We start from the raw sequence: 27,743 nt of genomic DNA, 5'->3' as shown, positions 1-27,743 counted from the left end.
TTTTAAAGACATTAAGTCTGCCAAATTATAGCCACTTATTGCTGCCTGACGTATTTTTCAGCTTAGAACCACAGAGGGACTGCCAAGCCTGTTCCTTCTCATTACCTGGCCCAGAGTTTAGATTTTCGAAAATGGAAAAAAGCTGTTTGCGAAATCACAAGGCTCTTGAGCTCTTAGTTTCTTCTTAGTATCAACGTTTATTTATTTAGGTTTGGGCTAGGTTTCAAAAGATTGAAATTGGAAACAGAGAAGGTGACTCTGAACACCATTTATCTGTATATAAGCGAACGTTCGATGTACGTTTAATTTAAAAAATTGCTGTTTCCTACAAGAGGGAGCTATTTTTCACATTGTTACAACATTTTTAGAGGTCACTAGGTGGTCATGTCACCAGCAGGGAGTTTTTGTTTGGCAGGCGGCGTTGGCAGTTAGTTACAAATGCCTCCCATGATTCAGTGTTCAAAGGGGGCTGCTTTGCAAGCAACAAATACTTACAACCTGAGAACTGAAGTATAAAAAGTAGTGACAGGGGAAAATGTTTGGAAATGTAAAACAGCATCTTTAGTGGCCAAATTGGGGTGTTTGGGGAGTTGAAGATTACATGTCTATTTTATACTCAAGTTTAGCGTTTACAGAAGCAATAACGTCTTAACTACCGTAGTTGGCTGTCACCTTGCTTCTAGTTAGCAAGTGCTCTTAATTTGTGACTTATTGGTTTTCACGATTTGGAATATCATCAGGATTCCTGACGATAATCTTTATTAACCTCATCCACAGCAATTGCCATTCTGGTGGTTTCTCAACCTGTGCCTCTCCATCATTCCACATCATGAACGCTGGTAATTTAAGCAAGATTAAGTGGGCAGCTAAAAGCCCATTTACCAGGGCTGCTTCTAGGCTTCTGTCTTAACAGACAGAGTGGCATTTCAAATTTGGGAGAAGCGAATTATAAGGCATCTTTATGGGGAAATAAATGAATGAAGTGCAGATGGATCTTTGAAGAAATGACAAATGAAAAAAAATGATAACCGACCAATCACTAAAACTATATATATTTTGCTTGTAGTTATTTTCTAAAATGCATCAAAATGGAGATTAATTTTTGTCTTCCTGTTGGGACAATTACTTTGTCTCCTCTTGCTTCCCACTTTTGGTTAAGTAAGGAATGAAGCTCTCACTTAAAAATGTAATAGTTATTTTGTTATATAATTAAGCTCAAGAGTTAGAGATATTTTATTATTTTTTTAAGATAGAATCTAAATTCAGAATGAGCACAGAATTGTCATGGCTTTTGTTGAGTTGTTCAGGATATAAAATCGTTAGAATTTCAGACTTTTCTAATAGAACAAAGAAAGACATTTAGTGCCTATGTCTCTTTGCAGTTCTAAAAGAAACTATAAACAAATTGATGGGACCTTTGCTTATTTAACTACAACACTGTTGATATTTTTTTTCTGTTTTAATTTTTAGGAGATTTTAAAATTCTTTATGTAAACATGGGTAAATATCACAGCCATGTACTTTTCTTTGTTTCCCCAGCCAATTAAATTCATAGTCTTAATGACATTTTACTACTATAATCCTTTGCAGAAAGTTTTTTGGCTGTGAAGATCATTGAAATATTGAGTTTAGTCATTCAAAAAAAAGTCCTGCTAAAAAACAAAGCCAGAGTCCATAGTGGAGATAATATCTTGGATACACTATACATTTTATAATGCAAATTCTTTATAATTTTATCAGAAAAATTAATTACCTTTTATTTGTTTGAGTATAACTGTGATACTGTTTGTAAGCACTAGGAATGTACTAAACTTGTAGATAAAAATACTGAAAATATTGTTACTCAAAATCCTCATTTTAATAATGGCATTGCTTTGGGGTCTCTAGAGACTGATGATTTTAATGCATTTATCTTTTAGCTAATAACAGTAAATTTATAAAGCACATGAATAATAATGGTAATGATAACTAAAGTTTGTTTTTATAATAGGCATATCTGCTTGTAACAAACCCAATTAAATGTGCTAGATGGTTTACATATTTTATCCCATATAGTACTCCATAAGAGTGCACATAGGTTGATTGACCCTTATCCAAAATTCTTGGGACCAGAAGTGTTTTAGAATTTAGATTTCAGATTTTGAAATACTTACATATACATAATGAGATATCTTGATGATGGGACCTGTCAAAAAATGAGGTTCATTTGTTTCATAAACTATACATTATCCACATAGCCAAAGAGTAATTTTATGTAATATTTTTTAAAATTTTGTGCATGAAGCAAAGTTTTGTGGCATGGAATTTTCCACCTCTTGGTGTCATGCTAGTGCTCAAAATGGTTTCATATTTTAGAGCATTTTGGATTTTAGGTTTTCTGATTAAATTTGCTCAGCTTTTACAGATGAAGCAACTGAGATACATAGAGTTAATTAACTTTCCCCAAATCATATAGATGGTAGTAGCACACATCCAGGATTTGAACCCAGATCTATAGAATCCCATTCAATGATTGCATGTTTGGTAAATTTTTAAAATCGATCATTTTTCAAGACTATTCATTTAGAAATAGTTATTGTCTTTCCACCAATAGATTGTAGTCATATTCTGATGACCCAGAACCACTGGAAAAGGAAAGTTGTCTTGTGTTTCCTTCAGATGGTCATTTTTCCCTTCATAGATTTGTGTTTTCCCAATCGAAATGTCTTTTAAGTCATTTGCACTGATGTTTTTACTTTGGCTTAATCAAGGGAAGCAGGCCTACCGTGTAGTATGTCCAGACCACCTTTGTTTGAGATGAATCCCTGTTTGGATTTTCAAGGCCACAGCTGTTTGGGTAGGAATACCAACAGTAACATCAGCCAATCATGGGATTTTGTAGTTTACTTACATGCCTTCCTGTGAGTTATCTCATGTGACTGTAGTGGTATATAATATCAGTTTTATTTCACAGACCCCTCAGCTAAGATACATAAAGTTAAATGACTTTTCCAAGACGAGCATCTCTTATGTTCCTGCTTTCTGTTTTCCATGCTGATAGCTTATTAGTACTAGTAGGAAAAGGAGGGTGAAGGTTCAGATTTTTCTCCCTTTCTCATTGGTACTGAGACAGCCCATTCAGGAACACCATGCGATATGCTGTGTCCACCAAGTCCTGAAATGCTGCTGTTGGTCACTTGGGGAGTTCTGGTACTGTATGTTGTGAGTCTCTCTTTTCTGTGGATTTAGTTAGCAACATTTAGATTTGGTTTCAGTCCTTCGGCATCCCAAGTATTGGAGCAATAAACATCCAAGCTGCAATTGTAGAGTTGCTTTGGGCTATTCTCACTGATGGTAGTATTGTAACTGAGGTGTGATCCTCTTATTGGACCTCAGCCAAGTCCTTGCTGGGTTCAAAGTAAATGTGTTGTGTTTTTTTTTTTCTGTGTCAAGCAAAGGATATAACAACTCAAAACAGTAGACATTATCTATCTTGACTGGGGGCACCTATAAATTTATGGACTACCTGGGTTCAGATTTGCACTTTGTGCCTTAGTAGACATGTTAACTTGGGCAAATTAATTCACTGCCTTTGCTTCTTTGTCTGTCACATGGAGACATTATAATGCCCACTTCACTAGACTATTTTGCAAATTGAATGAGTTACATGGAAAGAACTCAAGATACTGTTTTCTGTTTACACCGAAAACATGATGGTGTGTGTTCACAATGTATTTTCTAACGTGGGATCTATGACATGTCCTCTGAGTGTTTTGCAGTCTTGGCAAGACTGATCAATTATTTAGAAATGTTTTTAATAAAGAGCTGGTAAACCAGGTAAACCAGGTCAATGGAGTGTGGGGAGTTCTTATTGGTAGTGATCACCAATTTCCATGGTGTAAATACTCTTACCATGGCCAAAGTATATGCTATTAGAAGGAATCAAAGGAGATGCCCATAATTGACTCTTACTACCTCAGAGCAACCAGCTCCAGCATACTGCAGAAAAAGATCAACCCTGTGGGCTGTAAGAACCCTAGAGTAGTTGCTAATTTGGATGGCCCATAACTCAGAGCTGTCACCTTTGGTTTTAGTGTAACCCTGTTATTTCAAGTAGATATCTGGTGATGAGGACCCCAGACCATAGCCAACTCACCTACATTGGGTCAGTTGACTTTTATTCCAGAAAGGTCAAACATTGTTCTTTTTCCATGAAGCTTGGAGAGTGTAGCAGAGTTTGATAGGGAAGTCTTGCCAGGAAAGATTTGGGATTTCCTGTTATTGGAGATTCTGGAGTGACTTTCTCACTGGCTTTCCTAAAGCTCACTTCTTAGCTTTTTTCTTTTCCTTGATCTATCCAAGTATCCCTATAATACTTTCTAATTTTTTTTTAATTAGCCAGAATCAGGTTGGTTTTTTTTTTTTTCTTTAGTCCAAAGAACCCTAACCAAAATATGTGTTGAGTGGCACCACACTGCTAGAGCTGTCTGGGAATTCTTCAACATGGCCTTCTGTTCCTCACACCAGTGCCTTCCTTCAGAGATGGTCATGAGGAAGCCCAACCCATTGTTGGATGGCTCTGACTCAGCTGCACTTCCTCCTTTAATTGAGTGTTGTCAGCCTTACCTACCTATGACTGCCATCCTTGAGTCCTAGTTCACATCTAAGGGAGCAAGCCTCCCTGGGATTCATTCTAGCAGGTAGGCAAAGAATAACCACCCATAGCTCCAATTTTTTTCTCTGACCCTGATTATTTGCACGTTCCTAAGTTCATCATTGTACCCATTGCGTTAAAAATCCAACTGAAAGGAACAATAGAAGCCTTAGCAATTAGGAAAATGCCAAGCACGTTTCAGAAGGAAAGACAAGCCCCTATCTAGTCAGCATAGAGGAGGACCAAATATGTTTTTCAAACACACCTGAATTATAACAGTATTCAGCAATCAAATGAGTGCTTTCTAGATATTGGATATCATGGACCAATAATATGAAAAAATATTTTTGAAAACAACGTGTGATATTAAATTAAATCCGACTGTTAAAATGTTAACTACTTTTAACATAACTTAAGAAAAGAGCATTTTAATATGAAAAAATAGAAAGGACATTACTAAATTTCAAAATAGAAGATTGTCCTTTCCCAAAAAAGATAATTGGCAATCTCACTCCCACCGTATGTGACTGTATCCTATGTATGTATGCCTGTGTGTGTGAAAAACATCTGTGTAAGCTAATCTCAGTCTTTGAGCCGACACTTAGAAATCACCTATTTTGATCACACTTTTTCTTCAGCTGTACTCCAACATCCCTTAAAGTATTGCACTGGAAGTCGGTGTAAATAATCAAGAGAGAAACAATTTTAAATAATCCAGTCCTCTCAGCTTTTGCTCATACACTTACCCATGTGGAAGCCCCTCTTTTCCTTCCTGAGTCCCTTCAATCCTGCCTTTCTTCACACCCAGCTGTCACCCTTGCCCTCCATGAACCCTGCCCTTATCCTCCCAGACCAAAGAGACTCTTCTTCCTTATTGCAACCAAGAATTTTAAGAAATGGCCAAGAATTTAGGCTTTGGATTCAAATTGCATTGCTATCCTTAAAAGCATGGGACCCTGGGCAAGCTACTACAATTTTGCAGCTTACTCAGTTTTACAGTGATGACCTTAATTTTCTCTTCAAAGGCCATTTTCAGAGGACTGAATAAAACAATGTGTTTTATTTTTCCCTGGCATATTTATAAAGCTCACAATAATAATTATTAGCAGTTGTTTATCCTCTACCTTAATAATGGAGTCACTAATCAGTCATTATTTATTTTTTTTTATGATTTATTTTCATGTGCTTTTGCTTCTTTACCAGAATAGTTTGCAAGTCTTGTCCATTGCTGATTCATCATAGTGTCTAGCACAGTACTCTGTTCATAGTCAGTTGTGTCTGGATAAGAGGAGACATTAAGTCCCTCGTTGACAATATTGAGCCCCTACTTTTTTAAGATAATACCTATATGTTTGCAGTTATCCTTCAGGGTGCTTTTTTAATTGAACCTCTCTTCCACTGGACTTTGAAGAGACCCCTTAATGTTCTGCAGCCTCTTTCTTCTTTGCCTTCTGCCTTTTGTCCTGTGACACTTGAAGTTCAAATCTAAATGGGGGTCCTTGGTTTCTGTTCAGTGGAGCTAGGCAGCCTCAAGGCTGCTAGGAAGATAGATGGTCTGGTTTTAAAGCAATCAGTCAACAGATCAGTATCTCAGAGAGTGGTAATCAGTGTCAGATTGGAGTCTGGTCACCAGGATGTTTTCTCATTAAGTGGTTTTCTAGGTCTAGGGGCCTCTATGATGGGTTCTATCACCTTTCTTGGCTTCTAGTTCCCTCCTTCTCCCTCCAATTCCTATATTAGTCACCCTGCACACTGAGTTAATTGCCACTAGTGGTCAATCTTGGGTGCAAGTGGAATAATAGTTGGACATTGTGGGAAGGGAATTGCCTCAGTCTTTTTAAGTCTTTAAGGGCATAAAGGGATAAAGAATTAAAATTATCTGTAGGTATATGTTATAAATAGGTAAACCAACAAAGAAAGCCATAAAGCTGCTTTGATTTGGGGAAAAACCCCTCTTAGATTGAAGCTTATAAAATTGTCACTGTTCAATTACTTCTGACCCACAAAACAAGTGAGTATCATATGACTCACCCCACCATCTATGAATATGAGGCTTCAGTTTTCTATTTTCTTGTTTGTTTATTTATTTATTTGCAGTACTGGGGATTGAACCCAGGGGTGTTTTATGACTGAACTCCTTCCCCAGTCCTTTATTTATACTTTTTATTTTGAGACAGGGTCTCCCTAAATTGCTGAAGGTCTTCCTATATTGCCAAGGCTGGCCTTGAATTTGTAATCCTCCTGCCTCAGCCTCCCAAGTTGCTGGGATTACATACATGTGCCACATCACCTATTTGTTTTTGAGACTGAATTGTGCTGCACATTCATGATGAAAAGATAGGTAATAGGATGCTTTGTGGTTGATTATCCCAGCACTTGGCACACATAGATGGAACCCTGTGGTTGCTTATGCCCAGCTTTTATATTGTAAACAAGATTCATGGACACCTGCTCTACGTGATTTTCCATATGATCTGGCATTTGCTTCTGATAGTGATAGAAAGGTATTTCTTCACGTTCTGTCGTATTACCACACCATCAGTTTGTCTCATTACTATATGGATTGTCTGGGATCTGCTGTGTAATAAGTTCTACAGAAGCATGGACAGTGTCCATCTTGTTTATACATTCATCCCCAGTACCTGGTACACAGTCGGAAATCAGTAAACATGGGGAATGAGTTGAAAGAATAGAAGAACTGGGCTCTGATTATCTGCCTGTTTTAGTCTTGCTTATATGGCCAGTAAACACCCACTCCAGAGGAGCATGTTCAGTTCAGTTGCTTCAGGTTGGACTTCATAATTTCATGTCAAAATTGTTCCTGCTTCCAGTGATTGCTCCTCCCAGAGTGGAAATTTCACTTCCATGAGCCACAAGGCCACCCATACTGTAAATCTGAGACTGCTTTCTATACCATTGTGTCTTGGGCTGGTTCCCTCACGATTCTTTCCAGATGTGGAGTGCTTTCAGGTAGTTTACCAGACTCTCTCATTCTGCATCCGCTGTCTGGTTTCACATTCCCTCACCCTCTGAGAAGGAAGGATGGTTGTGTCCTACATATTGTATTCATGAATCCAGAAATTTCAGATAACTAATAGATAGGATTTCTCATTGCTTCTGGGTTCACTAGCTGGGTTCTGCAGCTCTTTGTCATGGAGATCTTTTGGAATCATTGCTCAGCTACAGTGTGTGGATACATGGTTTTGTACTTTAAGTTGGGTTCTGAAGTTAATTTATGGTCATTAAATATGTTCTTACACCTCCTTTTAGGTAAAGGCTATGATACACTGGTAGAAACTCACCAGGAAAATGGCCATGTGCATTTGCCTTTTCTTCCATAAAGCAAAGATGGGTAGTGAGTGTGCATTACTTGGGTTTGGTGTTTTTGTGGGAGTGGTTTTGCAGTTTCTTTAGTTCTATCAGAACTGTGATGAATTTGGTCTCACTACTTCTTCTTACAATGTTGAAGTGTGTATTTCTAATCTTGGTCATTTGGTCTTTTAAGTCATTTCCAAAAAAGTATTTCCCTGCAGTTTTCAGGTATACAATCCTTGTTGGATTTATAGCCTGCTTTCTTCTGGGTGTTCTCTTAGCCAATTCATGGCAAGGACAGAAAGGCTGAGACTTTTATTCATTTGAAACAAACTGCATATCCATTAAATGACCTCCTTTTTTAAAAAAATAAAAGGATACAGTAATCAGTACCTAAAGCATACCTGTCACCTCTTTCCTGACTGGTCAGCAGGCCCAATCCTAAATTAATAAATTGATGATTTGATGCATGATCATTTGAATCTATACTTTTCATCAAAGAGTAAAAACTATCACCAGAAGGAGTAGAATGTAAAATGGCCTAGGTCCCTTTGCATGGTGAATCTCAACTGTGTTTAATTTTTTTTTCCATATATAAAAACTCACTTTTGGTACCTTTTAAAAATACAGATTATCTACTTGGGGGATGGGGGAAGAAAAATGGCAGTATTTATTGCAGTGGCCACGAGGTGGCAGACCTAAAATCCAGACTTCTCAAAGTAGCTGAGACACTTAGCATGAGGAATTACATCTTTGAGAATGCTTTAAAGGCGTTAGCTTCCCAGAGGAAAACTTTTTCAGGTTATCCTAAATTAATGTCGAAATTTTTTGGCAGGCTCCGCAAGAGAAAACACCCTTGAGTGGATGGGCATCTGTTCCATCCTCCTCCCTTGCGGCCATCTCGCCTTCCTGCTCCTCCCAAAAACCTGCTCTTTGCCTGGCCACTACCATCGCCCACATCACACACACAACAGACACAACCACTGCTGGTTCCTTCCTCTATGCAGAAGCTCAACTGCCCTTTTTCCTCCTTATAAATAGAAACTCCCTCAACGGAACTGCCTCTGGAAAACTCAATTTTGTCTATTTCAATCTGCAAAAGTCTATTCCATAGAACCTTAATTTGATTTTCTTTAAGTATTGCACTAACAACATTCTAAAATATGTCCATTTTTGCACATATCCCTCTCACATCATGACAATCTGCTTTGTTCTTCATTACAATTTAGCATATGGAAATAGTCTGTTCCATGTAAATATAAACAAGGGGATGACTTATTTAATACAAAATATTTTGATTAAGAAGGGAAATATCTAGTTCAGGATACAGGAGAGCAATTTGCTGCTTGGTGTAAAAATTGACTAATCAACCCTAGTAACTTTAAATATGTAGTAGAAAAAAATTAAAATATATTATCATTAGGGAAACATACATACACATATGTATACACACAAATATGCTATACTTACCAATAAGAAAAAAAAAATTGATCTGATGCCCTGGGTACTATAACTTGAAATTAGTAACCTATTCTCTGACAACTGCTCATTTCCAACCAAAAAGTTCATGCCATAGAACAAGCCTCCTGACAGTAACTGATCACCCATGGACAATAAGTTTAGTTTAGATGGACACTGGGCAAAGTTCTACCCCGCAGTGAAGGCTAGATGTATTTGGTTTTCTCATTATCAGTCACTGATAGCCCCCCAGGGACTCTGGTTGGGTGCATTTCACATAGACAGCCACCTTGACAAAGTCAAATGGTCAACAGAGAAACAACCTCATCACTGAATGGGATCAGCAAGACCAAGCATCATCATCTAACAGTGCACCCTAACACAGGGTCTCATAGTGGGTCCTGAAAGCCAGTTTTACTTACCCTCTCTGCTTCCAATTTTATTTTGTAAAGGATTTTTTAATGAAAGAATTTTTTTTGAAGTTGTTTGACATTGGTTGGATTGTGCACTTGACCTTGACTTCTAAAGGGTTACCTTTCAGAATGTTTCCATTTCTCAATTGCACACACAGTGCAAAATCACATCCTGTCACATTCTGTGTGGCCTTTTGGGTGAACTGGTATTGAATAGTTATTGACTAAACCAGGCCTGGCTGTCTGGGATGCAACTCTTCTATGGTCAACAGACCCTTTTCCACACTTAAAATTGGTTTTCTCCTTTCAGTTTGTTTGTGAAACAGATGTCAGCTCATGAAAGTCAAATGTGCAGCTTAACAGAAACCAATTTTAGAGGTTTCTTTGAAAGTTTTTCTTGAAAGTAAGAGACTCATTAGCATGTTTAGATATATTTAACACAAAGAGGAGCCCAGTATGAAATAATGCAAAACTTTCAAGTCTTTACATTTGGTGGCATCCATGTTATGTAATAATAGGTAATTGCTAACATATATTGTGTGATCATGTCAGACACTGAACAAATTCTTTACATGCCTTGTCACATTTAATTCTGACAGGGTCTGAGAGAGAGTTATTATTATTATTATTATTAGTTCATTTATTAGAAAACCTAAGTTTCAGAGATGGTAACTTGCCTCAGAATCACAGAAGCAAAAAGTATTACTGAGATTCAAACCCAAGAGCTAAGCATCAGTACCTTCTCTGAAAGACATGAGTGGTATTTTACTTGTATGGGAAAGTTAAAAAAAAATCATAAGCTATTACTGAAAAGAAGTCTCCTTCCCTCCCTGCTTTCTTTCCTCCTTTCTTTTAGATGCAGTGCACAACAATCAGTCATCGCTCACACATGTCCATCCTCCATTACCTTTTCATCAATTCTTCAAAGGGATATGAGTTGAGAGGGTGGCCTAGGATGGGGCCAGTAGCTCTTCCTGGCGTACCTCCTCCTCTGGCTGTGGACCTTTTCCATATGTGGGGAAATTAGTTGGCTGCACACTTACCCTTTGTAGCTGGCTACTAGGTGGTACTGGCAGTTGCCATCTCTCAGTGTCCCAGAGCACATGGAGCTGGCCCTTGAGAGCCATATTTCTGGTCTAGTAGCACTTAGGGAAGCCCACAAATGGATTAGCTACCTCTCTGGGTCATACACAAAGCTAAGATTTGGATAGAAGCTGATGTGTAAAGCAAAGAACTTCCCCAAGTCTCTGTGGCCCCCATTTTAGGAAATTCCAAGCATATGCCATTAGGTTTCAAAGGCAGAATTCTTGGTAATTGAAGTAAACTATTTTTTGAGGTCAGTTTTAGATGGGCGACAGAGAGCAAACCGCATTCAGGAGTCTGGACTGCCAAAGCCTGGCCTTTATGAATCTAGTCTGTTCTTCGTCCTTGCTGAAACTTGTGATTGTTCAAACATCTCTCACCCTGTGAGCCACACCTCACACTAGCTGCTTTGCTTTCTGCGTGGGCCCTTCTACTTATACCATATATCCTTGTGCCGATAGGGTTGATATTAATGGATATCAAAGACTTTTACTTTCTCAAGATGCTATTTGAAAATACACCTTTAAAATCAAGGCAAATAAACATCTATCTCCAGGGTAATCACAGCTAAGCTCCCCCCCCAGCCCTGATCTCAGGGGAGAGAGAGGCTGTTTTGAACAAGATCTTTCGTCACCGTCTGTCTTAAGTCACCTCCTACTGAACTTAAGGTTGAAGATTCAGGGTCATGAGGGAAAGAAAACAGTAATTAACTGGAAAAAGTTGATTGAGCGGAATTTTTTTTCCCCACAGTCTGATTGGAACATGACTGCCTGGGGCTGAGCACCATACATAATGTAGGTTCACCCTCATATGTCATTATCCAAACATTTCTTAACGGAAGGCATTTTTTTTTTCAAGCATCTGCTTTTGTAATTGAATGTGTTTCTAAAGATGGGTCAACTAACTAAAACAAGAACCAAACAAGAAAAGTGTGTGTGTGTGTATGTATATATATATATATTTTTTTCATGCTTCTGCCCTAATCCAATATCTAACAGACCTTAATTGGCTCATTTCATTCCCAACTCCTAAAATTAATTTTAGATCCCCTCTCTGAGCTCGAATCACCATTAATAGTAAGACTGCAACAGGGAGTGAAACAGAAATGTTTACAAAGCTCCCTTTTAAATTGACGGTGATAAGTGCCACGGCAATGTATAACCATCAGTGGATCCTGGAGCTTTCTTTGTGGGGGTTAGCCACAGACGACACACAAAAGGAGGCATTCATCTTGGCAGAAGATGCCCTTCAGTCCTCTTTTGTTGTAGTCCCTAGAGGAATTTTTTTTCAGGGTGACTTAAACCATTTTTTTGGTATCTTATTAGCTGTGTCTTGACTACCTCCTACAAACTGAATGACAGCTTAGGGTTATTAAATGTGTTCTTACACATATTTTTATCCATTGTTAACCCTGACTAAATGTATGAGAGGGCACAGAATTCCCCCCTCTTTTCCTCCATTGTTGCCCATATTTGCTAAAGAAATTATTCCCCTTGACGTTTGTTTAGGCTGCACTTTGATAAAATGCTGTCTATGATCCACTTTCTTAGCTTGGCATTCAGCAGACTACTATAGATTTATTTCTCTTTGCATTTTCTTATCTTCCTTCCTAGCATATTTGGGCTTCCTTTTCATATTTTAAGCTATATTTTTGGGCATAGACAGATCACCTTAGTAATTGTACACTGAAGTACAGCAATGTTCTAAGGATAATTTTTCAAGCCTTCAATATATACTTAGCCTCACTAACTGTCAAAGGATGCATTTACATGTATTTCTCATGTTGTCTAAGAATAAGCAAATAGATAAATTAAGTGTTGAATGTGATTTCAGACTTAGTAGAAATTTTTTCAGCTTGATGGAGCAGTAACAATTTTTGAAACAAGGTAAATTTGACCTTGAATCTAAAAGGTAATTTATTGGAAAAAATAATAAGAATTTTTCTTTGTTTTTCCAATTCATATCCAAGTGTCTTGTTACTGGTATAATCTATATACTTTAACCTTTTTAAAAATGGTATATGAACTGCAAATATTTCACTTTTCCCAATTTTAAATGGCTGACCCAAATTCCCCACAATGGAAGAAAAAAAGAGGGATATTTCACCTAAGTTTTCTAATCTATTCTAGTGTTTGTCATTTTCTGAAAAACAGGCCTTTATGTGTTCTTATTAAAGTATATATCACTAGATGCTCTGTGTCAATGTATCAGTAAATTGGCTCATGGGAATTGTCAAAGTGTAGAATCTGATGTATGGTCCATAAAATGGAGTTAATCATTATAAAATTATGTTCAGTATTGCCCACTCTCAAAAAATATTGGCCTTTAAATCAGGGATGATAAAAATTTTTCATTTCACAGAATTAGCTCACAGTGATTTAAATTATTAACTATAGTGCTTCAGCTTTGTAGAGAGTTTTTGACTCATTTTTAAAGGTTTGTTGCATAAAAACAAATCCAATGGCTCTGTCAGCCTATGGCTAAGGGCTAACTTAACCTGTCACCCCTGTACAAATAGATGACAGCCAGGTTAACTTAATATAGTCAGCCACCTTTCTGTTTTATCCAAAAGTGTGAAATATTCACTTTTCTCTAGTTCTATCCGTTATCTTCTGCAAATTATTGTTTGTTTCAAATAGAATCAAGTTATTGAATGTTGATCTTAGTCAAGGCCTTATTAAGGAGAAATCATTAGTCATGGCTAAAAGGAAAATGAGGGATTCAAAATACATATGATTCCCCATTACAATAATTTTATTTAGAGTTATATTGTTGTATAATTCCAATATTTATAAAATAGATTTGTTAACTAAAAGTTAAAAAAACAAAACAAAAAATGTTGTATAGAAAAAGTTTATAAAAAATAAAATAGATTATTTTATATGAATGTTAATGTTAATAAGAGGCTGTATATGTATTATCATTATTATTATTTTTGGTACTTGAGATTGAACCCAAGGTTGCTTTTCCACTGAGTTACATCCCAGTCCTTTTTATTTTTTTGAGACAGAGTCTTCTTGGTTGTCTAGGTTGGCCTTGAACTTGCCATCCTTCTGCCTCTGCCTCCCAAGTCTCTGGGATTATAGGCATGTGCCACTGTGCCTAGATAAATGTACTCCATAAAAATTATTTTAAGTGTATTTTGAGGTTTAGTAATTAAGAATAATTTGATTCAGAGCTATATTTGGTGATATATTTATAAAGAATTAGAAATTGATTTGTGTTTTTACTAATAGTAAAGTGGGAATTAAAAATTAATTTATTAGGATTTTTGATGGTATTTTAAGAGGAAAAATAAGTTTAAGAGCCTAGATTACAGGATCATAGGGAGCAGGTAGTTTGGAATGATCATTCTTTGGGTTTATGATAACATTTAGTAGTTATTAAAGCTGCATAATTTTGACTTAGAAGAGGAAAGTAAGTTAAAGGGGCTAAAAGAAGACATGAGGAACCTAGTTAGGAGATTACTGCAGTTTTCCAAGTGGAAGTTTAAGTACATTATACCAGAAATTGTGTGCTTGTGCATATAAGTGTGTTGGTACCTATTTTAGCTTAACAAATGGGAAGGAGAGACAGAACATAAATAACCTGGTGAAAAATTGAGCAAATTTTACATTTGCTAAGCTTTTAAAGCATATACCTGCAGTTTATTTGGCAACTGAAAAACCTTCACTTCTAATTTTTAAATGTTTACTCTTAGGATATTTTGTGGCAGCAATAATGCAGAAAAGTATAAACAGAAGAGAAGTAAAGATAACTTCATCCATTCTACCTTCCTGAAATGATGACTATTATCTTCTCAGTGTATTTTCTTCCAGTTTTACTTCTCCCTATGAATATAGCTTTATGTTAAAGTGATCTTGCTGAATATATTCTTGCATGTTAAGAACTGTGAAGGGCCCGAAACCTTCCTATTAGCATCCTAACAGTTGAGTCTGCCTTCGTTTCACAGATGCCAGCAAATGGCAAGAGACTTCTGGGGCATAGATAGAAGAGTTTATTGTTTATAGCACAAGGAATAGTTTAGCATATTTGTATCGGTTCCTCTTGCTCCAGAGACTCACAGAAGCAAAAGGGATGCCTCAGATGAACATACACACCCAGTTGGTTGCACTACAGGAGAGCAACCCTGAGCTTCAGGAATTTGAATACATTATAATTGGCAGTAACATGCTTGCCCTTTGTTCCAGAAGAAGACACTATTATGCAGGGCAGTAAACATGTCTACTCCTAGATCCAAAGGAAGATATCTCTGCCTTTCAAGGCCTGTCCCTATACAAATATCCTAGGAAGACTGTCAGAAAAGAAGATAATGTCTTTGCTTGTAGAATGTGCAGAAATGAAAGATTCATGGATAACAGCTTCTCAGCAAACTTAAATGTTTTCAAATGCCATTAAGATTTTTAAAATCACCACTTAAGATGGCTGCATATAGCTGTAAAGAATCAATCATTGGCATGTGACACAATTTACCACTATTTCCCAATTTTCCTAATATTGGACTTTTAGGTGGTTTCCATTTAAAAAGCTTCACTTACACATGTCACTGGGGCAAAGGAGGTAAAATATTACAGTTACCTTGTGTGTTGTAGCTAAGTGTGGAGCAGATAGCAAATGGGCTGCCCCTGATTTAAAGTCCGTACAGCCTCTTGAGCTTGGCCTTCTATATAAATATGCATGGCTATGAGCGGAAAGCATGTCTATTGTCTCAAGATGTTATCCAGAAGGAGACAGGCCCTGTAAAGCTGGATATTAATGCTGCTGCTGGTAGTCCAGGCTGCCCTGGTTTTCTTCTGGAAAGTAGAGATATTTCCTGACATGTTCTGCTGCTCACCCGTCTGCCTGAGCCTGAGACAGAAGCTCATACTGCCTGGCATTAGTGGGGCCCAGAAAAGTCCATGTAAATCCCTTCAGTGTGAAAGGGAAAAATCTAAGATCCAATTAATGACCATCTTGTCCAAACATCTGGAGGGAGCCTGGTCTGGTGATGGGGATTAAAGAAAGGCAAAACAGGATAATGACCAGGTTTTAGTCCTGAGACTTGTATGCATAGGAAGTACCCAATGTGGAGCTTCCCTGGAGCTGTGGGATCCTCTGTAGAATCTAGAATACTTCATCCGAGACAAGTGGTGAGACCAAAGGAGGACTAAATGAAACACACCCTAGAGAGTCATTTCCTAGTCAAAAATTATCCGTGATGACCCAAGGTTGAAATTTGTGACAAATTTGAGCACAAAACTTAGGTAACTTTAGACTTCTGAGTAGGCAATGATCATAGATAAAACAGGAGGAAAAGCATTCAAATTCTTTAAAATTAAGAGGGAGGACAGTGATGCGTTAAAAAGTTTTGTGGGGGGCGGAAGTAAAACGTGAACTTTATTCCTCAAAGCAACATCTTTAAGCACCTCCTATATTCTCAGGCATCTTCTAGATGCTGGAAAATTGGTGACACACAAGATAGATGAGGTCCCAATTTCATAGAACAACAAGTCTAGAAAGCAAATAAATAACACATATCGAAGATCCTGGGGTCTAGGGTTGTGGCTCAGTGGTAGAGCCCTTGCCTAGCATGCGTGAGGTACTGGGTTCGATCCTCAGCACCACATAAAAATAAATAAATAAATAAATAAATAAAGACATAAAAAAAATAAACGGAGTTATGTGACAAACCCCTAACTTGAACACAAGGTGGAAGTGGGGGAGGCAGTGTTGGAATGAGCAGCCAAAGAGAGATTTTTCTGGGGATATAAATCTGGGCTGACACCTGGAAGATGAGGAGTTGGGTGACAAAGGAAAAGCCTATGAGATGAGAACAGGGGTACATTCACTAAATGAATTGAAAACCCAAAGGGGACTGGAGTAAATATCTCCATCTACCTTCAAAAGAAACTCTTGCATGAAAAAAGTAATAGTAATACATAGAGTCTTACTTGGCAAATAGATGGATGGATAGATGGATGGAGGTATCTTAGAAATGAATGCTCAGATTGATCCCCTTTTTTATTTCTAATTTGTTTCTGTTCCTATGAAGCCATGGAAAAATGTCTCTATCAAAAGACACAGTGCAGGGGCTGGGGTTGTGGGCTCAGTGGTAGAGCGCTTGCCTCGCATGTGTAAGGCACTGTGTTGGTTTCTAAGCACCGCATATAAATAAATGAATAACATAAAGGTCCATCCATGCCTAAAAAAGAAAAATTTTTAAAAAGACACAGTGCACAGGTCTCAGGGATTCTGACCCAAACTACTTGGTCCATCGTGAGCGTTAAAGGCACAGCTTATTTTAAGCAGTATTTGTAATTCCTTCCCATGGAGATCATAGTTGGTTACTCATTTCAAGTAGAAATGACAATTGTTTAGGGTTTTTTTATCTACTATATAAAAAATGATCACAATAATCTTTATTTTACCAGACAGGAAGCACTACTTGCAGCAATCAGTGAAAAAGATGCAAATATTGCCTTGCTGGAATTGTCTGCCTCCAAAAAGAAAAAGACGCAAGAGGAAGTCATGGCTCTCAAGAGGGAGAAAGACCGATTAGTGCATCAGTTAAAGCAGCAGGTGGGGCGTCCTGCACCAAAGGTGTGTTTTTCTGGGTTTGGGGTCTTGGGTGCTTCTTCTGGGTTTAGCCACTCTTCATTTCTCATGTCCATCCTGCAGCCTCAAGCAGCTAAAACCAGGTAGGAACAAAATGGCCCGAATTGTTGCTGGAACATCATTTTATGGCTTTTCTGTTTTATGTGCATGTGGCTGGGCTTGTGTGGTTTGCAAACAGTGCTGTTTTTCTTCCTTTTATATTAGCATCATCTCCCCAGGAATAGTTCTCTGCTCTCTTCCTTCCAGTGGACTTCAACTTCTAGTAAAATTCTAAAAACTCCTAATTAAATTCTGGGTACCTTTTTCCTGGTAGACCTGTTACCTTCTGTCTTACTCACTTCCTGGTCCTTATAAATAACTCCCCTCATCCAGTTCTTTGGGTTCCTTTCTCTCTATATTTCCAACTTTGGTTCTTCAACTAGTTCCCCAGGACTTTTCAGTCAAGGAACATCTTTCAACCCTTAATACTGCTAGACTAGGCTTAGAGACCTCTGAGACACTATTGGTCTAATGTTTTTTACTCACCTATTTTTTGCCCAGTAATCCTGTTTCCTCATCTCTAGACCACTGTACTTGTTTTGAGAGGTGGGGAAGGAGAGGCATAGACCTAATTTGTGCAGAAAGTTCTTTGCTTTTCTGAGGGTTTTCTGGAAGTGACTTAAATGGGAACAGTTATACCTGAAGCATGTTGGAAAATCATCCCTAAAACAATTTACAGATGTTATTCCTCCACCATATAGAACTTGGGAACTTTTGTAAAGCAATACTTAAAGATGTTCACTCAGATTACAACTTCATCATGAAATCCACTCAGCTCAATTGTCTATGGCCTCATAATGTGGCTGCCACATCTTAGCTAGGGCCACATGTGACTCTGGTGCTTTCTCAATGGCAAGTGGTTACCATGTAGTATGTCCACATCAATTTCCACCCCTGGGACTGGCTCCCTGCCTGCTAGGGTAATCTTTGCTGATATGCTAAGCATAGTGTGTAGGGTAAGTGGAAGGGAAGCCTGAAGGAATAAGCCCCCTTTCCTTATAACGGGGCAAACCTTTTCCTCCTCGGGAAGGAAAAGGCATCCTTTGGCCCTGAACCAGAGTCCATTTCTCATGGGACTGCCTTGCGAAAAGACAGAGACTGCCGCCATGCCTGAGCACCCTTTCCTTGTAGAGGGAGGGTCTCAGTTGCTGCCAGACATTGGGGTCATTCCACAGAGCGGCATGCCTCGCTATCGCTGGCCCCCGGGGAAGGGGACTGCTTCCATCTGACCTCTTTGTTTGGAGCTGTGCATCTTTTATACTGGATTTTCCACCCACTTGGCCATAGAAAGTCAAGATGAGCCTCTTTCTTTGCTTTCCGTTAAGTCCTTCCCTGTGCACCCTGTGTCCTCCCCTCCTGCACCTAACCATTGTAGCTTTCTCCCACAGGTTTATAGACCTAAGAAACATCCCCTGAGCTCGAATATACCATGCCCTTGTGATGCTGGCTACAGCCCAGATATTACGGCCAAGTACCACGGGTCCAGCTACGATGCATACGTGAGCCAAAGGTCTCAGGTCAGTCAGCTGCTTAGGAGATAATTGCCCCACCATGGGGGTTGGGGTGCATAAAAGCTACACCCTATCTTGACCTTCGCCTCTTCTGATGATTTCTAGTACTTCTTGGTCCTAAAGTCTGAGACCATAGGTGATTGCATCAGATCAGGATTTGCAATGTAGTTATTATTTATTTCATTTTATTTGTACTTACCAAAGGTTCCAAACTTGGTGACCACCCTATAGGGTGAATTCTGAAATAACCTGAGAGTACTACAAAGCCAAAACAGCTAGTGACATTGCTACCAGTCAAAGTGAATTATTTTTTGCTTTTACCTTTTAGATACTTTTCTCCCCATATCCCCATCTACTTTTCTCAATAAAGATTTTTTTTTTCCTGAAGCTGCTTCTTTTTCTTTCTCAGCATCCTGAAAATTCACTCCTAGATTCCAGTAAGTTTTGAGTGTAGCCCTTCGGTTTGCTCCTGGGAAACTGCACAAAGCCTTCATTCTTTGTGTCAGCCTGGGTTTTGGGTATCAAGGGGCACATTTGGGAAATCCCAGCCGTGCAGAGTGAGGCTCCTGCCTGGTCAGAGGCAGGGTCTGAAAGGTTGTTGTGGAGAAAGGGCAGCAGAGGAGGAGGGTGGGCCCCTTGGTGTTGTGGTTTAGGTTTGAAATCCTTCCCGACGTCCTGTCCAGCAAAGAGCAAGATAAATCCCATAAATTTAAGTATCTTTGTTACAAATGATAATGATTCTAAGAATAACAGCTGATTTTCTTATAAAAGCAGCTCCCTTTGAGCGTTTTTACTGTGTGCTTGACCCTGGGCCCAGGGCCCCTCAGGATGTTGTCCCCTAGCCATCACTGCAGCCTCTTCTGAGGGGGGCATCCCTGAGGCTCAGAGTGTGGAATTTACCAGCCCAAAGACACAGTTTGTGATAGGGCTCCAGCTTCCCATAGTCTGACTCCACACACACCCAGAAGGCTTAGGAAGGAATTCAGAGCGACAGGCCCAAAGATATTCCCCAAAATTATGAGGTTCTTTTATCCCCTTAAGTTTGACATAGATGCCCCAAATCCTAGTTAAGGTGCCAAAGACTCCAAACATTCACGAGTGGATTCTACCTGGAGTGCTTAAGCCCAGGTTATTTGACCACATCAAGAGTAATTCCTCCTGTCTGTCAGCTCTCACCATACACCAGCCATGGGTCTAAGGGCTTTGAATATATCAACTCATCAGCTGCCAACAGAACTGAGGGATTGGTGCTGTCATAGAGAAGAAGCCAGAGATCAAAGAGGTTGAGCTCCCTGTTTAGGCCTCATGGTTGGACATACCATGATGCTTAAGGGAACCCTTTGCCAAACAATCTTAAATGGGTTTCACAAATGCCATCTAAAATCAAACTGCTTGGGTGAAATTTTGTTTCTAACACTTGTTAGCTGGGTAATCTTGGGGACCTCCTCGAACCTCAATTTATTCATCTATACATGGGCTAATAACCTGATTTAAAGCATTGTTTTGAAGTGCAATGCTGACAAGAGTACTTTGCACATTAATGGGCACATAGTAGTAGGTGCTTTGTATGTGTGAAATGCTATTTCTTTTTTTTTTTTCCAAAAATATTTTTTTAGCTGTCAATGGACCTTTATTTTATTTATTTATATGTGGTGCTGAGAATCTAACCCAGGGCTTCACACGTGCTAGGCAAGTGCTCTACCACTGAGCCACAATCCCAGCCTGTGAACTGCTATTTCTATTTCTATCAATTACTATTAATTAATATCACACCAGTCTTCGGAGGTAGTTTAATTTTTATTTCATTATACACAGCTGGGAGTTACAACTCATTGAAAACATACTATGGACTATGACAGAGCAGACAGATGTCAGCACCTAAGCCTTCCTAGTCCTCCTCCCCTAAAGCTAAAGTAGTTGGGAAATGGTGAGCAGATACATCAGGAATCCTAGATCCCAGCTCCCAGCTTGCACTGAGGAGGTGCATAGGGCTTAAACCTGCTTGGTTTGCATATGTAGCCCCATGGTGAGACATCAGTCATCTTCACCTGCATGGCCAACTTGGACTAGCAGAACCCTGTTGGGGGCCAGATCAATGGAAAAGGCAGACAATGGATCTGCCCTGCCTGATTTTGCACAAATGGTGAGGTTGACTGGTTCCTGAGGGATGTCCACACTTGTTAGGCTGCCTTTTTTTTTCTGAGTGTACATGTTTGCAGAATCATATTGGTCATACAGTCACATATATACATTTTGAGCTCAGCTTATCTTATGTAGAAAGTCTCATCACTGTCCATACCATCCCTGATGACTGAACATGAGTAGTTCATTCAACAACCACCAGTTGTTGCACTTTTATAGGCACATAGTGGGTACTCAAAAAACATTCATTATGTGAATATATGATTACAACATGACAGGTACTATGCCAAGTACTTTATGTATATGTAAGTTTATAAACATTATCTCACTTTTTGCTGATAATCCACCAACCTTCCATGTGCCAGGCTGTCTGCCAGCTGCTAGGGATTCATCTTTGACAGTTTTATTTGCCACAATGAGAAAAAAAAATCATCCTCATTTTTTAATTAATCAAACCAAGGCTCTAAGAGACCATATGATTAACTACCATCATCTCACTCATTCCTGCAGTACAGAGTTGGGTCCCAGGGATGTGGGAATACTAAGGTCTTGCCCTTGACTAAACTGAAGACTGCATCCCTAATGCAGTCTGTGAGTCATGTATTCATCCCTATACTTCACAAATGTCATCAGAAAAGCCTAGTTCTGATGCTGCAGCTCATGACTGCCAGCCTGCTCAGGGGTGTGGGGAGAGAGGGATTGGTAGCTTGGTAAGACCAAATGCAGCATTTGAATTCAACTCTACAATTATTTATGGAGTGACTACTCTGTGTTATAGTGCCAGGCATTTTTGGAATACATAAGTGACCAAAAAAAGGAAAAACTCTTTCCATGAGCTTGCTTTTTAGTGGGTGAAGAAAGACAATGAACAATGAGTGTGATAAATAACTAAATTATGGGATAGGGAAAAAGAAAAATGTAGATCAATATAAGAGAGAACAGGAATAATGATATGATTGAGGGACTGCTGATCATTTAAAATATGGTGGACAGGAAGAGCTTCATGTGGAAGGAATCATTGGGGCAAAACCTTGAAGGAGGTGAGGGAATGAGTCATGTAGACATCTGGGGGAAGGATGTTCTAACAAAGAGAACAGGCTTTGTAAAGGATCTAAGGCAGCAGCATCTTAGTGTATTTGTGGAACGGCACAGAGGTCAATATGGCTGGGTGGGTGACAAGAGGATGAGTTGTCAGAGCAGTAATAGGTGGACTGGGCTGTGTAGGCCTCTCTAATATTGGATCTGCCAAGAGTGGTATGTTCTAAGGCACAAATTTTCTGCAGTTAGAAAGCATAATACATGAGCCTCACAGCCTCCGTACAGAGAGGACTCCCTCTGGGCAGTTCTGGACTGCCTGCGTAAGGCCACCCTGCTCAGCCCACTCCCTGTATCCCCAAGCTTGATACTTGATTTGCAGTTTGAAGAAGCATTGCCACTTCTTTGGTGCCACAGACCGCTTCTGCCAGAATCTGCTGTCATACCTAATGAGATTTTCAGGCAGTGTAAAAGCAAAGCTCTTTGATAAGACATTCTCCCTAACTTCCTGACAGTCTCAGCCACATGCCACAGGAGTCCTTATGTGCACCCTCCTTGGTGTAAGGCGGTATGGAGGCTGATTGCTGTGGCTATCTCATCCCATTGGCCCATGTACCCTGCTGGCTCTGCCTAGGCGAAGCATAACTGTCCTCCAGGCCAGGCCCACCTTCCAGACTTCAGTGAACAGAAACATGATCTTCTCCAAAGAGGAGTCTCAGGTTACACTCATCGCACTCCAGCTCTCTCTGTTTAAAAGACTTCCTTGGCTCTTCTGGGTGTTAGGAGAAGGAAACTCAAGCCAGTGCACTCTCCACCTTACACATACCATTCCTTCTGCCTGGAACACTTTCCCCTCTTTTCTTCACCTAGTTAATGCCTACTCTTCAATTCAACTTTGCTCCAACATCATTTCTTCAGGGAGGATTTCTGGGACTAGAAAAAGACCCAGAAAAATTGGATCAAATCCTCCAACTTGGCCCTTCATAGCATATGTATATCTATTTTATAGCACTTATAATCAATGAAATGCTGTTTTTGTTTTTGTGATGATTTGAATAATAACTATCGGCCATGCTTGTATATGAACTGCATGAGAACTGAGAACATGGCTTCTTTTTGTTCACCTAATTTCCAGGCCTAGCACTTAGCAAATATTAGTTGAATATATGAATGAGAGGGAATCATCAGGGCATCTTTGTAAGAGATAGCAGTTCAGTCATGACCTTGTTCCCTTTAAGACAAGACTTAGCCTCATAATTCTCACCCTAATATTCTAGGCACCCAACCCCAATCCATAGGAGCTGGTAGAAGAGTGAAGTCTGTTTGCCAATTAATGACCCTACACTGACACCCTGCCCTCTCTCTCTCATCACATTGGAGGTCACTTGACTGGGGTATTTTCTCAGTCTGGACTTGTTAAGATGGTAGCTAACTTGAACCTTTTCTCTAAGTCTTTTTATCTTATTCTACTTCAAATACTCTCCAATTTCTTGGATTCTTCTTGAATAAAATGTCACTCAATTCTCAGGTATGGCAGAGAATTCTCATTATGAAGGGAACCCCTCCAATCCATCCCTGGAAACTTCTGAGCATCTCATAAATCAGTTTGCCTGGAAATACCTTAACTCCTGTTAAACATCTGTTGAGGAAGCCAGAGGTGATATGAGATGAGTTCAGAAATTCCAACTATGCCTAACGATGCAAGAATCTTTGTGATGCTTTTCACATGTTGACATTTGGGTGGTTTCTAGGCTGAGCATGATATAAAGGTAAGGGAGTAAAACAGATTAACCTTCTTGTTTCACTGAGAGATGAAAGATTGAACATAGTTTGGTATAGTAGGCATCTAAGTCAATCTAACTTTTGTTTTCTTCCCATTTTCATTTCTTTATAAGCACACACCTTTGACATTGTACTCCACCTCTTAAAAAAAAATCTGGCTTCCAGATTTGTGCAGTTTTGGGAGAGTGTCTCAGTTGGAAATGAGTTCAGTTTTATTTTGTTTTTCTCTAGGGGGACTAGTTCTAGAAATTATTGTTAAAAATTATTTTCCTTCTTTTTTTGGTGTTTTGGATACCACCCCCCAACGGTCCCTCTATGCTTAAAGAAAGGACTGACATCAAAATAATTAATTCTGAAGTCATTGGATTTGCCTGCTGCTAAAGGGTTTTTGAAGAAAGCTTAAAACTAAATCTTACCCCTTAAGCCTTATTCCCAAATGCTTCCCTGTTGCTGAAGTAGTGATATACACATCCTTGATAAAAATGCCTTTTTAAAATGAGGGCCAGACACTATTGTTTAGTTAAAATTAGAAGCAGCTTATTTCTTAGAACCGGTTAGAATACTTCTGAGATCGGAGATACATGGTACTTGATTTCCTTTCCTCTTTTCTACCAGTTACGGGCATTGCTTTGGGCCACCAGGAAACATGAAAGTCAGTTAGATTTTAAGACCAAGAGATAAGTTCACTGGTTCCCTGTGTTTCTCCCAAGAGTTTGCAAGGGGGGGGGGAGTCCTATCTCTAGGCAAACATCGTGATGACTGTGCCAGCTTAACATGGCATAATCTGCTTGGGTAGAGCCTCCTTGGCCTCTGTTGTGGAAGTCCTAACTGTCTTAAAGGACTAGCCAAACAGATGTGGCTAAGGATGGGAGAAAGCAGAGGCTGCCCTGGAATGTGCTCAGAAGAGACACTTGTAAGGATGGGATCCTAGTCAAAATCAGATATCCCATCCTTTTGGGAACACAAGAAGCACTGAGTGTGGTAGTTAGCCATGCAGTTCTTGTCCCTCTCTGTGAGGCCAGATGGCTGCACTTCCCACTCACACTTCCCTTGCATTGTATGCTGATAACTCTTAATTACCCTTTGTGGTTCAGGAGGTGAGCACAATTAACCAGCAGTGGAGGAGCCCCATGCAGTAGGGTTCCCATAGCCCTGTGTTGTGTTTGGATGCATTCCAGAAAAGCTTGATTTGATCCCAGCATTGTAATGCATCGCAGACTTGCTTCAGATCAAATTGCTGAGATGCAAATGCATTGGTCTTTACAGCAGACTCACTATGGGTTAAGCTGTTCCTGTGCCCCTGGTAGAGTCTAACCACATCTCTATTTATCTTTGACTGCACTGCAAAGTGTCTTTGCAGTGTGCTCTGGAGAACCCCCTTTTTAAAAAGAAATGCTTAGATCCTTTCTCAGCAGTCTGAGGGCAGGTTGTTCTGATGGAGGTAAAATCTGAGCTCCGTGATGTTACTGAAAACAGTTTCCTCTTAATGTGCAAGTAATTGGACGGGATGCTGGCCTGCTCTTTTAGCCTGGAAACATTCCTGCCCCGGGTCCTCTGTTGCCTCAACCCCAATACTCAGGGAGTCCATTTGTTTGCCAGTTGCACAAAGATCTTGGAGGGCAAAGTATTTTCTCTGTGATTCCATATGTTTCTCAAATTCCTCTCTTCCCAGAGCATCAAGCTGACTCTGATGGACCACTTTCTGGGTTTCATTTAAAGGTCTTGCTTTGTTGGAAGCCATGTTTTAAATACTACTTTAGCTCCTTTCCCTCAACATGCATGGAACACCTGGTATGATGGATACTCTTTAGCTGTAGGAGATGTTGACTTTGTCCTCGAGCCTCAGGGTCTTATGGTCTATACCAACAGTGAGATAGATATTAGTTCATGAAAAGGACAACAGGACAAATTGCCATTTTTTTTTGATGTAGTATTTCCCAAGTTCAAAAAATTATTTTCTTTGCCCCAGGAGTCAAAGAATATGTCTTGAAGAAATAGAAATTCCTATGAATTTATGATTGGCAAATTGATCACCTGTCTTTTGTGACAAATGCCTCTCCAACTGTAAGTTGTCAAGGATCTTAGAATAAGCATGTCTAGTTATAGGGGGGAACACCCCACAAAACCCTCACTCTTTGATTTTAAAGTGTAGCTTTTTAAAGTATAACTTTTTTAGGTAGAAAAAACTTAAAAAGACAAACTTTACCATTGTGTTCCCCTGCTTTTGGAAATAAATAATAGAGGAGATGGGTCTGGATTTTTCAAAGCAAATCACCAACTTTGCTTCAGTAATTTTAAGTACCCCAACAGCATCCAGCAGTTGGCAGAGCACATCAGAATAATAGGCTTAGCCCAAGGTGACCAAAACAGAGAATAGCATGCCAATGCCAAGAAGATCTCTCACGTGCTGACTCTCTCTTTTTTTTTATTCAAATTTCACATCTGTGCTCTATTTTTAAACATTTATTCTTTAAGTGATAACGCATGTTTTACCAAGCCTCTTATTGGATTAGACATGTTTGAAATCCCCTTGACTTTAACCTGTTCCTTACCACAGCCAAGAACACTCGCATCCATCACCAAAGAAGAGAGTGTATTTTCATACTTTGGGGAAAGTTCTTGAGATGTTGGCCACCAGGAAGCCCCTGTGCTTTGGGAAGGAGAAATCTACCTTTTGCACTATGTGGACTTGGGGGGATCTTGGAGTGACATTACTTCAAGAAGGCTTCCGTGTGGGTGCACTGTGTAGAGAGCTCTTGCTCTTCTGAGCAGTTTTTCTACTCACATTTTAGACAGATGAACTAACAATTATTTTAGCTCTTATTGTATACCTAGTATTGGGCAAGGGCTTTAAAATACATTATCTCATTTAACTCTGACAACAATCCTGAAAACTAGGTGTTAATAATCCTGTTTCAGAGATGAGGAATCTTAGGTCCCATCAAGGCCACAGCCAGTGAGGAGTGGAACCAGAGCCCAAGGAGATCTCACATCAAAGCTCTTCAGAGCTGTCCCCAGCAAATGATGACAAAAAAAAGAAGGCTTTATTCTGTGACCCTGAGCACCCACCTGGTCTAGGCCCTAGTGGACTCCTGCCCTGTCCTGAGGCCACAGCATGCAGGCTGGGGAGGCCCCTTATTTCTTGCGGTATCACTGCCACTGGAGAGAAGGGACTGAGACTCTATCAAAGTGTCAACCTCTTCTAAGAAAAGTGGCCATTTGTTGTCTGTGGCTTGAGAGTTTCATTCTCAAGATATTTGCTTGAAAGTGTTTTTTTTCTCTCATTTTCCATTTTCTTTTCTATCATCTAATATATAAAAACAGGTTTCTCCTGGTCCCTTTCTCTCTCTCTCTCTATCCCGCTCTCCCTCCCTCCCTCCCTTCCTCTCATCGTATAATTAAAAGTCTTTTCAGGCTGTCTTCACCTTATCATTTCAAATGAGTTGAAAAAAGACCCGACTTCCTGCCCTTGTGTCCTCCTGATGCTGAACTTCAGAAGGAAAGAAAAGCCCCTTTTCACTCGACTTCATCCACCCCTTGAATAACTGTATTCAAGTTGTGCAGATTTTTTCATTGATCAGCAATGTTGTGTAAACCAAGTTTTCCTTTCCTGGCTTTTGCAAATAATAATTTCAGAGGGAAAGGACTTTACACCTCCTCTCTCCTGATCACAGTCAGTTAGACACAGACGGAAAATGTCCAGCAATCTGTCTTTGCTCCTACTGGACTCAACATTCGTTT

General features: G+C 39.5%; 1 protein-coding gene across 1 annotated transcript in view; it reads left to right on the top strand.

Annotated features, from left to right (window-relative positions):
* The window catches only part of LOC139706414 (ERC protein 2-like), a gene marked incomplete at its 5' end in the record, with an annotated part of 375,567 nt that extends 350,426 nt beyond the window's left edge, over positions 1-25,141 (top strand). Inside the window, 3 exons of the mRNA XM_071614423.1 lie at positions 17,310-17,457; positions 18,921-19,049; positions 25,097-25,141. Of these exons, the coding sequence (XP_071470524.1) occupies positions 17,310-17,457; positions 18,921-19,049; positions 25,097-25,141 (322 nt within the window). The remainder of the gene's footprint in view (positions 1-17,309; positions 17,458-18,920; positions 19,050-25,096) is intronic.
* Between the last annotated feature and the right edge of the window lie 2,602 nt (positions 25,142-27,743).

Source organism: Marmota flaviventris, chromosome 1 (assembly GCF_047511675.1).
Source record: "Marmota flaviventris isolate mMarFla1 chromosome 1, mMarFla1.hap1, whole genome shotgun sequence".
Taxonomy (NCBI): Eukaryota; Metazoa; Chordata; class Mammalia; order Rodentia; family Sciuridae; genus Marmota; species Marmota flaviventris.
This window is presented reverse-complemented; position numbering and strand designations above follow the sequence as displayed.